The 14,683-nt window shown below is 38.5% G+C and overlaps 1 protein-coding gene across 1 annotated transcript in view; it reads left to right on the forward strand.

Annotated features, from left to right (window-relative positions):
• Window positions 1–454, forward strand: part of ABLIM2 (actin binding LIM protein family member 2) — a 73,561-nt gene extending 73,107 nt beyond the window's left edge. The window contains exon 22 of the mRNA XM_053458248.1: window positions 185–454. Within this exon, the coding sequence (XP_053314223.1) occupies window positions 185–298 (114 nt within the window). The 3' untranslated portion in view covers window positions 299–454. The remainder of the gene's footprint in view (window positions 1–184) is intronic.
• Window positions 455–14,683: the final 14,229 nt, after the last annotated feature.

Genomic DNA, 14,683 nt, shown 5'->3' on the forward strand with positions numbered 1-14,683 from the left:
ATTTGTTTTATTAAGAAAATTCCAATGGAAGACCTTCAGGTGGTGCAGGAGGTGGGAACAAGAGAAGCCAAATGTTTCTTATCTGCTGTCACATTCTGTGTTTGCGTGTCAATTAAAATAGTCATTTATAAACCTCTTACAATGATATTTCTTCTATTTTCGGTTGCTTCTGTTGGCATTGAAGAGACACCTGTCAGTGGAGGAGTTTCAGAATGTCTTTGGGATGACCATTGAAGAGTTTGATCGCCTGGCGCTGTGGAAGCGTAATGACATGAAGAAGAAAGCCTTGCTTTTTTAGCATCGTCTAAGACACTCGATAGGGGGACCTCTGTCTGCTGGGACTACAACATCCTACTGCTAGGAGTTGTACAGCTGAAGAGAGGGTGCAGAGATTGCCCGCGCCAGTGTTTATCCTTGTTGGGACTGACAGGAATAAACACCATTGCTCGTTATCGCTCTTACTATTTTTGAAAATTAATTTTTGAAAAATAAGTGACGAAAACTGCGTGTAAGCCAGAAAAGGTCAGGAACGAGCCAGAGCCTGGCTGCAGAAGCTGGCGCCTCAACCAAGAGAGGAGCCTCTGTTTGCCGGTGGAAATATACGCTGCGTTGGCCATCTGCCGTAGAGGGGAACGTGCTTGGCTGCCAGTTCCATCTTCAGCTTGGCTCTGGCTCTTGCTCAATCTTTAGGCATTTGACTCAGGCCTACACCATGCTTCCCCGGCCTAGTGGGGAGAAGACATTTCCAGTGTGACTATGACGTCATCGCATTGTCAGCTGCGTCTAAGCCAATGTCTATCATTCTTTATTAACTGTACGTCCTGCATTTAACCAATCCTGAAATACATATATGAATACATATAAAATACTATAATCAATGGCAAATCTGTCCCGCGAGAAAGCATCAGTATGCATAATTCAGTTATTTATTGCTGATAAATTCTCTTAGGGGAGTACATTCAATAATTTGAGTGATTTATGGGAAAAAAAAGACCAAAGAATAGTGTGTAATTCAGTTGTAAGACCATTTTCGGGAGTATTATTTTAGAAATGGAATACAGACTAATAATAACACATTACAAGAAGCTCCCATTCACTGGCGTCTCTGACATTTATCAGGTCGATATTAGCCTATCATACATTAGTAAAAAGAAAAATAATATTTCTGTGCCATTTACTAGATTAAACAATACAATTTAAATACCGCTACATATAGTTGACATCATTCAAATCAGCCACTATATAGTTTTTTTTAATTAGAAAAATGTATTACCTGGTAAAATAACACACTCGAGTAAAACTGGAGAATGAGTTCATTTTTCAGGGGAAAAAAGTATTTTTGATTAAACTTTTATTAAACTGAGAAAGGGTTAATGGAGGAATGCTTCATTTCCTTCAGCTTTCTGTTGGTAGAGATGCTGTGTGTGTAAAGGGAAACAATTAAGTTAAAATCCATCATCTTCAAAATGTGGGGTTTTTTTAAGCCTCGTTAGAATTCTAGTTATTGGGTGCCTTCGCAGCGTTCTGGAACTGTAATACTTCTTGTTATTCGGTGTAACAGGAAAAATATCGGGAACTTTGACAGCAGCTTAACCAGAATCTCGGGTATCAAGGGGATTAGGGAAAACGGATGAAGGCCTATGGGTGTTAAGTTGCATATCACTACTCGGAGTCCGTGCGAGCTCTACATATACTGTATTCATCAGTTACTTCAGACATGCATGTTATTGTATTAGCTCAATGCAATCATTAAGACCATTTTACAAGCTGTATCATTTAACCCTTTCAGTGCCAACCACATATTAGTGTCCAGGATACCAACCAGGTTACCGCGTACGTGAATGCACACCAGGGTTCGCTCTCCGATTGGGGAAAATCCTTTTCAGGGGCTGCCGGTTGGCATTTGGGCCAATCTATACAGTTGTTACTTTACATTAATGTTATTGTCTCATTCCCTGATGTTAACTTATTTGCATATGGCAAGCATGTACTTTTGTTGTATGGATAAGAGGTTCCTGCCGCTAGATAGAGGTAATATCTATCAATGTCCATTATAAATGAGAACATGTTTACCTATATATTTAGACATATTTTTTCAGATTTAAAAAAACAAAGATATGGCGATAGTATGGCTGTATAATGTTTTTTGGGCTTTTTTTTGTATGTCAGCTGCATCCAGTGAATAGCGTATCCTTAGAAGGCGTAGAAGTTAGATGATACTTTTGGCAAAATACTCCAGGGTTATTAGTGAGATAACCAGAGGGAAAGATGAAGTTGGACGAGATGATTCTCATCTGGATTTGATTAATCTGTTGACTAAGAATGTTTGCTCATGGAATGCCAAAGCATGTTAGTGAAGGGTATAGACAATGATAGGACGGGTATACACAAATAAACACAATTACAATAATACATTTATTTGTATAATTAGACTTTGCGGTAATTGTGCGGCTTCATTAATGTCCCCCCTTGTTAACTGTGTAAACTATTCTACGTTCAAAGGCCAAACAAAACAAACACTAGAAAAAGTGAAAAAAAAGAACAGACAATTAAACTGACAGCAGGCCTGTCCTGAGCGCGGGGAGATTAGGATTGTAAAACAGTTTTAGTTTATTTGGTTAAGTGAAATAAACTGAATCAGCAGTTGGTGCCTTTTTATTCGAATGTAATTCTAAAAGACTGATATTCGTGTAAACATGTTTTTACGTTTTTTGGCCCCTTTCCTCTGCATAGTTCTCGCTGGTTTGGTAATATTGTTTGCCCTCATCGGTTGTATTGTGTGGATGCTCCGTTTGATGGCCTTTTTGTAAATGGAAATAGTTGTTTTTATCAGTTTATCATGTTGGAATGATTTAAAGTATACCCGTTAAATGAAGATATTCTCAGCTTGAAGACCTATCGCTGATTCTTCGAGTCTTGCTGCTTTGATGCCCTTTCTTGTCCTCTATCCTTATCTGGTAGTGTAGGAACTTTGTAGAGGACATGCGTGATCAAACGTGTAGCTTAAGGGTATAATGACCAATTCATTGTATGGGGTGTTAACACCCTGGCCATTTTCTTTGATAGACCTAAATAGGGGAGCGTACGATATCCATTTTCACAACTTAAAGAGAAGGGCGAGAACGTCTTCTCCAGTTGGCATCAGAGTTCTGGGGGAAAAAGAACTCCCATTTCTCACCATTTCATGTTAAACCTTTTTTTATATTTACAATAATATTACTGACTAAACGCATGGAACATATTGTCTGCCATTTCTTATAGACGATAAGTTAAGAACTTGAGCAGGAAAAACATAGTTCTAGAGGTCGCCTTTACCCCCTCAGACTAAATTATGCAGCTTGTGGTTAACAAAATAGCTTTCGATGTACGGTCACTACCCGCAATATATCTTAATTTGAACCCATAGTCTCAAGCGAAGCCTTTTCACTAGAAAGTACAGATTCTTTGTGGTTTTTGATTCTATAAAAGCATTTAGATTTTTTTAAAAAAAATTATAGCACATATATCCCAAACCTTGCATCTAAAACAGAGCAATGAGACTGTATCGAAATCATCACAGACGGTTTTCTGTTTCATTCTGATGTAACTGTCCTTTTTTGTTATTTTCCTTTTTATGTCCTATAAATATTGTCTCCCCTAAAGTGGTTAATCTGTGCTGTTTTATTTAATTTTTTTCCGACATACATTTTCTTAATCTATAGGAAAAAAAAACCCTATGTTAAAGATGCATTGAGATCCATACCTGCTTTTTTATACTATGCTTGTGCAATAATTATGCAATGCGTTAATTCACGCCGATGCATAATGTTATTGGAATTCACAAAACAAGCATCATCCCCTAGAATTCGCCTTCATTATTATTTTATGATTTAAATTATGACACCTGTAGAAACAAGTCAATGCAATCATATAGAATGTGTTGCACATACAAAATAATATATATATATATATATATATATATATATATATATATATTAATATATATTAATATATACACTAATATATACACTAATTTGAATTGTTTGAAATATATTCTTGCCATTGATAGAATACTACATTAAGGACTGTAATCTGAGTTAATATTGTATATTAGACACTTCTATTGATATATAGCCTCAGAATGACATAATATTTATTTTTTGGGATATACTGTGGCAAGAAAAACACAACGTGCTTAAGCTAATAAGAGACAAGGAATGATCATCATGCTGCATCACCCAATTTATACTGAGCTTCAGCTGGCAGACAGCCACTATGACATTACCCTGTATGATACCTTAATAAACTTGAGAATTCATTGCCCCCTCGATGGTGGGAAGCTGTCCAGGCCCCAACAAAGCAAAGCAGCCACAAATGACGATGCTCCCTATGCCGTACTTCAGCGTTGGGATGATGTTTTAAATTTTTTTGGTATGCTTGTTCCTTTTTTACACCATACATAGCGCTGCATTTTCTTACCAAACAATTCAACCTTAGTTTCCCCCGTCCACAAAACATCTTCCCAGAAATGTTGTGGCATGTCAAGGTGTTCTTTGGCAAACTTCAGGAGCGAAGCAATATTTTTTTTGGAGAGCAGCACCTTCCTCCGTGGTGTCCTGCCATGGACTCCATGCCTGTTCAATGTTTTGAGTATGGTAGTCTCATGAACAGCACTGATGACCAGTTCCTATGATTCCTTCAAGCCTTTAGTTGTTACCTGGGGGTTCTTTTTTTACAAAGCATTCTGCGTTGTGCCCTTGGCGTAATCTTGGCTGGGCTCTCACTTCTGGGGACAGTAGCCGCAATACTAAATTGTCTCCATTTATCAACAATTTGTCTAACTGTGGACTGGTGTATATGTAAATTCTTTGAGATGACTTTGCAACCCTTTCCAGCTTTATGCAAATCAGCAATTCTTGATCGTAGGTCTTCCGAGATTAATTTTCTTGTGAGGCATGGTTCACATCAGCAGATGCCTCTTGATAATAGAAAACTCAAAATATTAGTGTTTTTTTTATGTCAAAATAGCTGTAAAACTAACATCCAATCCCGTTTCCTTGATTGCACTGCAGGTTTGCTAACTCTTGACTCCAATTAGCTTTTGTTGAAGTGATTAGCCTAAGGGTTTGAATACGTATTCCAACCTACACTGTGAATGTTTGAATGATGTATTCAATATGGACAAAAACAATACAATAATTTGTGTTATCACTTAAACAGATTTGTTGTTCATTATTGTAACTTAGATGAAGGTCATATCACAGTTTAATAAATTTATACATAAATCATGGTAATTCCAATGGGTTCACTTACTTTTTTCTTGCCACTGTAATATCTATGATAAGTTAATGTTATTTGTTAATCATTATAAAGGCTGGATCATGGATCCTAGGCATTGTATTACTAAAAAGCTAAAGTTTTTCACAACTCTGTAGGTGGTGCGCCATGCTTTTCACCTCTTTGTTAACTTTCGGGGACACAACGATGTCTGTTCACCAAGTTGAGAAACTTGTGTCCTAGATCGGCTGATCTAGTTTGCTTCTTTTTTTCTTTATGTGAACACTCACACCTTAATCAGTCCTTGGTAGGGGAAGTATTAATGGAGACAACCGGTTTTACCAAAATACGGTACAACTTTATGCTGATGCGTTATACCGAAAAATATTTTATTTCATAAGAACCTAAAATATATTTATTTATATAAAACTATAAGAATAAAAAATATATAATACTGAAACCTCTATTCTGTAAATCCCAGCATGCAGCCTTTGAAGGGCTTTGTGATGTTCTGTTGTGTTGAGCAGTTTGTGAGGGCTCTCCTTTGATGACTGACCTGGGTCTGGAAATGCGTGAGACTCTGAGGTCTATCTACTAAGGGGAGAGCTTGCAGCACAGTTGGGTTTTAGCATGACTTCACAATACCTTTTTGATATACCAACCCCAGTGAGCTTCTGCTGTATGAAGAGCTTGGCTGGACCTATATAATGTATAGATTAAGTCAGTGAGATTTCTTCCTTGCACATTAAACAAGGCCTGCTCAGTCCTTCAGGCTGCATAAATAATATGGTAAAATATAATAATAATAATCTGGAAAGCTAAACAAGAAGTGAAAGCATGATAAACATTTAAAAAAAAGGGAAAAGTGCCCAACACACAACTGGATATTAATGTATTTCTCTACTCAGACCATCGTCATTAGTCAACCTATCATGTCTAACATGACCCATGTCTCTTGAAGGTATGGACAGAGTCACTTTCCCTATAGAATGTAGAGACTTGTCTTAGTGTAAGATAAAATGAAATATTGTTTGTATCCTTTTTCTAGCGCTTTAAAGAAAAAGTCACATGTTTGACTATTAAATGAAATGACCCCTTCAATGGGGTACTGTATGTTATTTTTAATGAATAAGTTGAATGTATACAGTTTCATAACACTGTGTCCGAAACATGAGCTCTGTAATAAAAAAGTGTCAGTTGTGTTCTTCTTTGAGATATTGTTTCCAATCACACACAATGCACAGGTACCGCTTTACAACCTAAGGTATATAATCCCACGATATGTCTTCGGTCTGCACCTGCTTCAGTATAACCTGCTTAGTTAACTACAGCTGTACAGAAAATAAATGGGGGGATAAAAAGCCCTTCATTGATTGTTTTGTGATTTCTCATTTTGTTGCAATGGAGATAGTGACAATGTGCTGAAATAAAATATATTTCACTCACCAGCGTCTATTGTTATTGTGCAAAATATGACAGTCTATATATGCATGTATATGTGTGTGTGTGTGTGTATATATATATATATATATATATATATATATATAATTACAGCAGTTATTGATTTATTTATATATAATGCAGTTATTATTCTAACCTGCACACTGCCAAAAGACCGGAGAGGAAAGCTTAAAATGTTATGTATTTAAGGTGATTCTGGTGCAAGCCCTAAAAAGTACCAGAACCAAGTCCTAGGTCCAGGATTTACCTCTTTGTGCTGGGCGAGTGCCCATGTAATCTGTGTTCTGCAGGGTGAGGGCAGGGCAATGTTTAGCTGTTTGTAGCACTCGACAGGGCCCTGAAATGCGCATGCACTGTGCGGGACAATGCTGAGTTACATTATTAAAGTGCTGAAGGTTTGTAGACTTTGGAGATGACCCACGTCTCTGTCAGTGTATATTCTGCAGCAAGTAGACGGTGACTGACACTCTCTAGCACATTAAGACTGTAAGCAGGCGTTGCTTCTTTGTAATATGTATTTTTTCTATTTTACTAAGCTGCTGATGGAACTAAATGTCATCACCCCAGTAAAAAGGGGGTTCCCTTCTTCCCCTTCACTCATTTTGTGCTTATCTTGTTGCCACCTTCTCTCCTTTCTCGCTTCTCTCTATCCTTATTTTCTTTTCCCTTTCTCCTTTCTCTCCTATACATTTTCTCTTTCGCTTTTCTCCATTCCTGTCCTCTCCTTACCTTTCTTTCTCATGTATCCTGTTCTCTTCTTTATCTCTCTCACTCTTTTTCTCCTTTCTATTTCCTCTTAATGTCATTACCTTTTCCTTTCTTTCTTGTCTTTTCTTTCCCTTTTCTCTATACCAGGGGTGGGCAATTAATTTTCCCATGGGGCCACATGAGAAATTGGAATGGTTTTAGAGGGCCAGACCTCTACAAACTACAAACTCCGAAGCCTTGTCCATTTTGTTAACTTATGTGCTGTTTAATAAAGTTATTCAAGCCTACGTCATTGGTAGAGGTGCTTGAATAAGTAAGGCCTGAATAACTATTAGCACAGCACAGAAGTGAACAAAATGAACAAGGCTTCGGAGTGCATACCGTATTTTTCGCTCTATAAGACGCACCTGCTGATAAGACGCACCTAGATTTTAGAGGAGAAAAAAAAGGAAAAAATATTTTGAGCTAAAAAATGGGCTAAAATATTTATTACAATAACTGAATAAGCTATGAACACAGTAAGACACGCAGTAAGACACACACAGACACAGTAAGACACACACAGACACAGTAAGACACACACAGACACAGTGAGACACACACAGACACAGTAAGACACACACAGACACAGTAAGACACACACAGACACAGTGAGACACACACAGACACAGTAAGATACACACAGACACAGTGAGACACACACAGACACAGTAAGACACACACAGACACAGTAAGACACACACAGACACAGTGAGACACACACAGACACAGTAAGACACACACAGACACAGTGAGACACACACAGACACAGTAAGATACACACACACACAGTAAGACACACACACACAAACACAGTAAGACACACACACACAGTAAGACCTCCCTCCCTAACCCCCCTTCTCAGTATCTCCCCTCTAACTCCCTAACCCCCCCTTCTCAGTATCTCCCCTCTAACTCCCTAACCCCCCCTTCTCAGGATCTCCCCCCCCGCCCCGGTCACTTACCTTAAACTCCTGTGTTGGAAGCGTGAGGCGTTTGTCTCGGGTGTCGGCGCTTCACTGCTGATCGCCGGCGTCTGACGTCATATGCCGGCGCTTTACGCTGGGCGCCGGCATATGACGTCAGACGCCGGCGATCAGCAGTGAAGCGCCGGCACCCGAGACAAACGCTTCCAACACAGGAGTTTAAGGTAAGTGACCGGGGCGGGGGGGGACACCGGACTCATTGGTGAGTCACCAGGACACTCTTTGCGGGCCGGTCCGAGCTATTCAGCGGGCCGGATGTGGCCCGCGGGCCGTGCTTTGCCCAGGTCTGCTCTATACTCTCCTGGACCAAACATTTTCTCTGTTACTAGTAAACCATGCCCATGGCCCTACATCCCAGTAGTCCTGTTACAATGTTTTCATTTCATTCATTAATAAGAAAAATTCATTGTGTATCAATATGAGCATGATTATAAAAATGTCATCGTAGTAAGTGAGGTTTTTTCTTAATTGATGAAGCATCTAAAACTAATAGTATCTATCATAAAATGGAAAAAGCAACATATGGGATTCATATTTCTTGTTCTTTCACTGTAATCAACTTTTCTGTGGATGAAGACTCCTCTTTAATGCGAAAGTGCTGTCTCAGCAATCTCAAACAAATAAAACCAATCCAGCTTATTTGACAGAAAGTATAAATTCCTGTTAAAATATAGCAGTTGGCACTTGTGTTATACAGGTAAGGAGACCAATGTTTGGGAAAGCTCAAAAATGTATTTGCGTTGGATTATTATATTAGGTTTTTTTTCCCTTAGGCTATAACACCCACATTTGTGCGTAAATGATTTTCATGATGTTTATGTGAATAACTTAAGTGTCAAAAAAAGCATAGTCTGGAGGCCACTGGAGTGATTATACAAGAGTTTCGGAGAGATCCTGGTTTGTTAGTAATATAGTATAGTGTGCAGACTCGTACCGTACCAAAGAGCTGGCACCATGCAACCAGCCAGAATGTCAGACTCAACAAAGAAGGTATTCCAGACCTTTCAAGACACAATGGGCTTCTTGATATATATCATGTTAGGAAAACGGCATATACTATCATGTATACACAGATCTAAATGCATTCTACCCTTTTCCACTTTTCTGAATGTATTGAAATCGAAAAAAAAGATTATAGCAGCACAAGTAGGACTACATTTGCATAAAGAATTTTAATTTGGATGAAAATTCTTCAAACGTTTAATCAACATATCTACATGAATCATGCTTTGTACCATCCAGACCTTCTATGACGTGTTAAAAAAAAATTGCTAATCAGAGCTATTCAGCCAGTGGATTCTAGAACTTCACAGTTCTTTCTGTAAATAATAATATTGGCATTATCTGGTACTTTCTGGAAACCTCACACGTAGTCTTTTGTGTTCATTTATTTAGCCAGAATGTTTTCAAAAAGGGTCCCAGCACTTTATAAAACTACATGATGCTGCTTTATAGTTCAATAAATGCCCCCTAAAATTTGAATATTACCGTAATTTAGGGAAAAAAAGAAAAAGCCTGAATATAAGACTACCCTATAAGAAAAAAGGTTTTACTAGTAAATATTTACATTTAAATTATTTTTTCATATTTAATAAAAACTATGATTGAGAAAAATGCATTTTTTGTTTTTATTTCCTTTTATTTGCCAACCTGCCCCAGTTATGCACATCTGCCCCCACATATGCCTTATACCCCCTTATATGCCACTCTGCCGGCCAGAAATGCCTTATATCTCCTATATGCCACTCTGCCTCCCTGATATGCCACTCTGCCATCAGATATGCCTTATACCCCCCATATGCCACTCTGCCCCCCAGATATGCCTTATACGCCCCTATATGCCACTATGCCTCCCTGATATTCCTTTTAACCCCCTATATGCCACTCTACCTCCCTGATATTCCTTTTAACCCCCTATATGGCAACCTGAAGCAATCCTCATATGAAGTGCAGACCACAGAAAATGTTATTTAATCCATAAACATGACAGAGGCAGAAAGATACAAAAACACATTTTGAGCTGCTAAATAGCTTAATCATAGATTAAGGATATATTTTACAAGTTATATCTTCTTACTCTTAACTGGGAGGTTAGGCTTGGTCTTATTTGGACAGAAGACAGACCCCATAAATACTTGACCTATTGTCCTTGATATATAAAGAAATTCTCCAGTTTTGGCCCAAAGTCTCAGGGTGAAGTCCGGCTTTCCTGGGTCTTTGGATAAGTTTCTTCTTTCTCTGGGCACCGGAGCTGTGCTTGGCCATTTACCCTGGGGAGCTCCCAACTATTGACACTTTGTTATAGAACTCCCTGTACAGAAATATCTTACCCAAACCTTAGACTATAGTTTGCATGGCCTACTTTTAATATATGTTGCTTTATTTTGATTCTTTTTCCTCATTTTGGGTCTGTCTAAAATAAGGGAAGCAAACAGATTAATTTATTTTACTTAACAAAGCAGAGGATAAAATAACACGGTCCATGCTAGCATCACAATTGCAGTATAGATTAAATCTGATTAAAAAAACTATCACCAAGGATGAACTGCTCAACAATAACCATATGACATGGAGTCAGCATCAGAGACTTAACTTATATTATAGACATCCGCAACCAGATGGTCAGGGGTAAAGCAGACATCCCTGGAAACAAAGAGGTTTCATTTAGAAAACCTGCTTGAAATTATTTCGGAATTCCTAACCTTCTTTATTCCTTTGAGAACAATGAAATAGCCTCATCCTTCAACCCGTAGTCTCATCTATCCAAGGTCTATCATCTATCCGTATCACTCACCAACCCATCCAACATTTCTTTTTTCACTCCCTTTCCATTGACTTACTTTTTTCTCTTGGGTAACTATTATGTATATGTGTTGCAGAAACCATGATGGAGGATGAAACACAAGTCTCAAATCCCATTGCTATGCCCTTATGATTGGAGGAAGGGTGACATCTGTTATTGGAGATAAAAAAATATATATTTATATATTTTTTATATTTAACATACTAAAATGTTGACTCTAGCTGTGAGAACAGAAACATTGTGACTGGGGTATTAATATATAATACCATCCAAACTTGATGTTTCAACAGTTTACAGTGCAGAAGGTCTCGGCATTGCTGTACAGCCGTATCCAATGTTTATTATTTTAAGTGTGTTTTTCATTTTCTGTGGAAGAATATAAAAAAAAAACCTTGCAGGTCTCCTGTTTATGGAAATATTTTTTTTACTTCCTTTTACTAATATATTTGTAAAAGAAAAAAGAAAAAATGAATGATAAAAAATGTATAATAAAATCTAGGAGTAGAAGTGAAAGAAGAGGATCCGTGATGCGCACGGTAAAGAAATAAAGACTACATGAGGGGGCCTGGAAGCATCCAGACCTAAATCAAAAATACAGAGAAAGCAACGTAGTCTCTATATCGCAGATCCATGTAAAGTTCGAGTCACGGACACAGAGGACGCTCTGGACTTGGGTCGTTCCCGGATATAATATACCTGCTTCACACCAGTAGGCCAGACGTGCTTCTGGAATGGTTAAAAAAATCATGTTTGAAGTCGGAAATCCATTGGGTCCAAATGCCAAAGAACGATGAAGGAGGCTCATGGATCCATGCAATGAGTTTCTACATTGAGACTACTTGGTTCTAGGCATGCCTATGCAATAGATGTGTGTGACCAGAACTATCTTCTGTATTAGTTTACTTTCTGATTCAGTGAAATCTGGAAACAGTCTGAACCAGTGCTTCCTAACCCAGTCACGCTAACCTAGACTGTTGGTTTGCCTTGAGTTTAGAACCAGTGGTCTAAACAAACAAGCTAAAAAAAAACAGGGGTCGCAAAACAAGGTTTCACCCCTTTCTCTCTCTCTCAAGTTGTGGTGTCATTGGTAGCACATCTCACAGGGGTTCATAAATTGTGTGCATTTGTGGTAAAATGTAATTTTTATTAGTATATGGCTAAATAGTGCTGTAAGTAAGCAAAAGCTAAGCTGTTTCTTATTGCCCCAAAACACTCCAATTTCCTGCTGCCAGGCTCGTGTGCTGTCATCATGTCTTCCAATCTGTACCTCGATCCTGACGGCAGGTGGTCAAGAACCAAGCTGAGCATACTCTTACCATTTTCAGTCCCAGGATAGAAGAGTGACTCATTGTTCTGGGAGTAAAGGGTTAAACGGCTACTGCAATCCGTTCTACCAGATGCAGACTCCAGACACTGGAGCCCATACAGGATTTTGAGCAACCGGAATCAGGAGCAGCCACCTGTGCAAATGAGCATTCCATCATGGAACAATCAGTTGACTTGGGTGTTCCTGCTCTCCACATACAATGTAGGGACTGGTTTCTGAGAAGGTATGGTGTTTTGGTGCTGCTCTGGAGGGTCCTGTCTTTGGAACCTGTAAGGGCTGCGGGGGTGCTCACTTATTCCTCTACATTTCATGCTACTTGTAATCTTGGAAGGAAAGAAGACTAAAAGTTTGTTTTAAACAAAAATATATCCAGCCATGAACAGCAACACTATATAATTATTTAAACAAAATGTATTTTAATTTACTTTTAATAAAGAAAAAAAAAATAACTGTATTTGTTTTAATTATTTCCTGTTAAAATAATTGAAGTAAAAATAAAAGAATATCATAATGAAAATAGTGACAATAATATTTTTTTTTTCTTTTTGGCAGTACCAGATAAAGAAAATACGTAAGGAATCAATGGTTACTAGAGAGGTGTTATTCTACAAGGAGAGTCATGTCTAAGATGAAGTCTAATTGAATGCAGCGAGTAAATCTTCTAATCATTATCATTTTGATTTAATGTTCTGTTTCTTCAGTTGTTCTGGTTTATATAACCCATCTCTGACATTACATCTGACACCACTTAAGAACCCGAGGCACAGTCAGGACACTTCATGCAAATATTTTGTTACTTCCCATGATCTCTCTGTGAAGATTGCATTGGAATCTTTCTTTTAACGATAGTTGGAAGACATAACCTACATCTATGACTCAATCTACCCAGCTGACAACAATCTTCCATTTTTCCAGGGCACTCCAGACATTTAGGTTTATGTTCTTGCTGACAAGTGGCCTGGACTGGTCATCCGGCGCACTGGTCAAATGCCTGGTGGGCAATCGGCTGACAGTGCCCCATACGCCAGCATCGGGAGCAGCGGAGTACAGCTGGACATGCCCGTCCAATGTGAGCATAAAAACGTAATGCCAGCCTTAAAGTCCCAGGGCCACCTTGTCACCGCCAGTCCGGCTCTGCCAGCGGGTGTCCTGCTTATTTGGATTGCTACCAGCTCTGTATGTGCAATGTCTAATTTGGGCACTATCAATGTGAAAAAGACACAGAATGAGAAAGTGTTCCGTGGGGTGGACGAGCTTGTGGTAGGTGTGAACCTGCAATGTTTTAGAAAACTGCAAAGTCCACCTATAACACTATTTTCATAAAAAGTGAACGATGGAACCACATGATCTACCAAGATGGCAGCACTAGATACAACACATATTATCCATTTCTATAGCTAAAACTATATATATATATATATATATATATATATATATATATATATATATATCTGTATTCAAATTTTAGTGAAAACATTAGGGGGTGTAAGATTCACCACCTCGCTTATTAAAACAGTGTAATTAAGAGCAAATTTTATGTATTCTAACTAAAATGTTTTAATATAGGACTATACAACCTATAAACAGGGCAAACCTTATGATTTCTAGCTTTCTCTACTTCTCTAGCTTTCTCAGTTTCTGATGCCCTCCTCCTGTATCCATTTGCTCCCTAACCAAAACCCTATGATGGCGCCCGCTACTACCACCTCAGTGCCCCAAGCTCCTAGCTTGCCAGTACAGCATTATCCCCAAAAAGAACTTGACATACCCACTCGTAAGTGGCATTAGTGGACCTTGTCTGACCCGTCGTCTTGTGGTTAAGAGCACATATTTGATAAAATATACATGTAAACTTTTTTGGGATCACATCTAAAGCCAGACTAGGCGGCCAGGACCAAAATAATTAAAGCACACCAGTCCCCGGGTTAAGTAATTAAATGCTGTCTGCAACTGAAAAAAGGGTCATGCCTAGTGGACTATATTGCATTAGTCCTATGTGGCCTATGGCCAGTCCAGGCCTACCCTGTGTCCTAGCCTGGGCCACCATGTAGGTAACTATTTACTAAGGGGCCAAATTGACTTGAGAATAATCTCTCACTTCAA

Source organism: Spea bombifrons, chromosome 1, assembly GCF_027358695.1.
Source record: "Spea bombifrons isolate aSpeBom1 chromosome 1, aSpeBom1.2.pri, whole genome shotgun sequence".
Lineage (NCBI taxonomy): Eukaryota > Metazoa > Chordata > Amphibia > Anura > Pelobatidae > Spea > Spea bombifrons.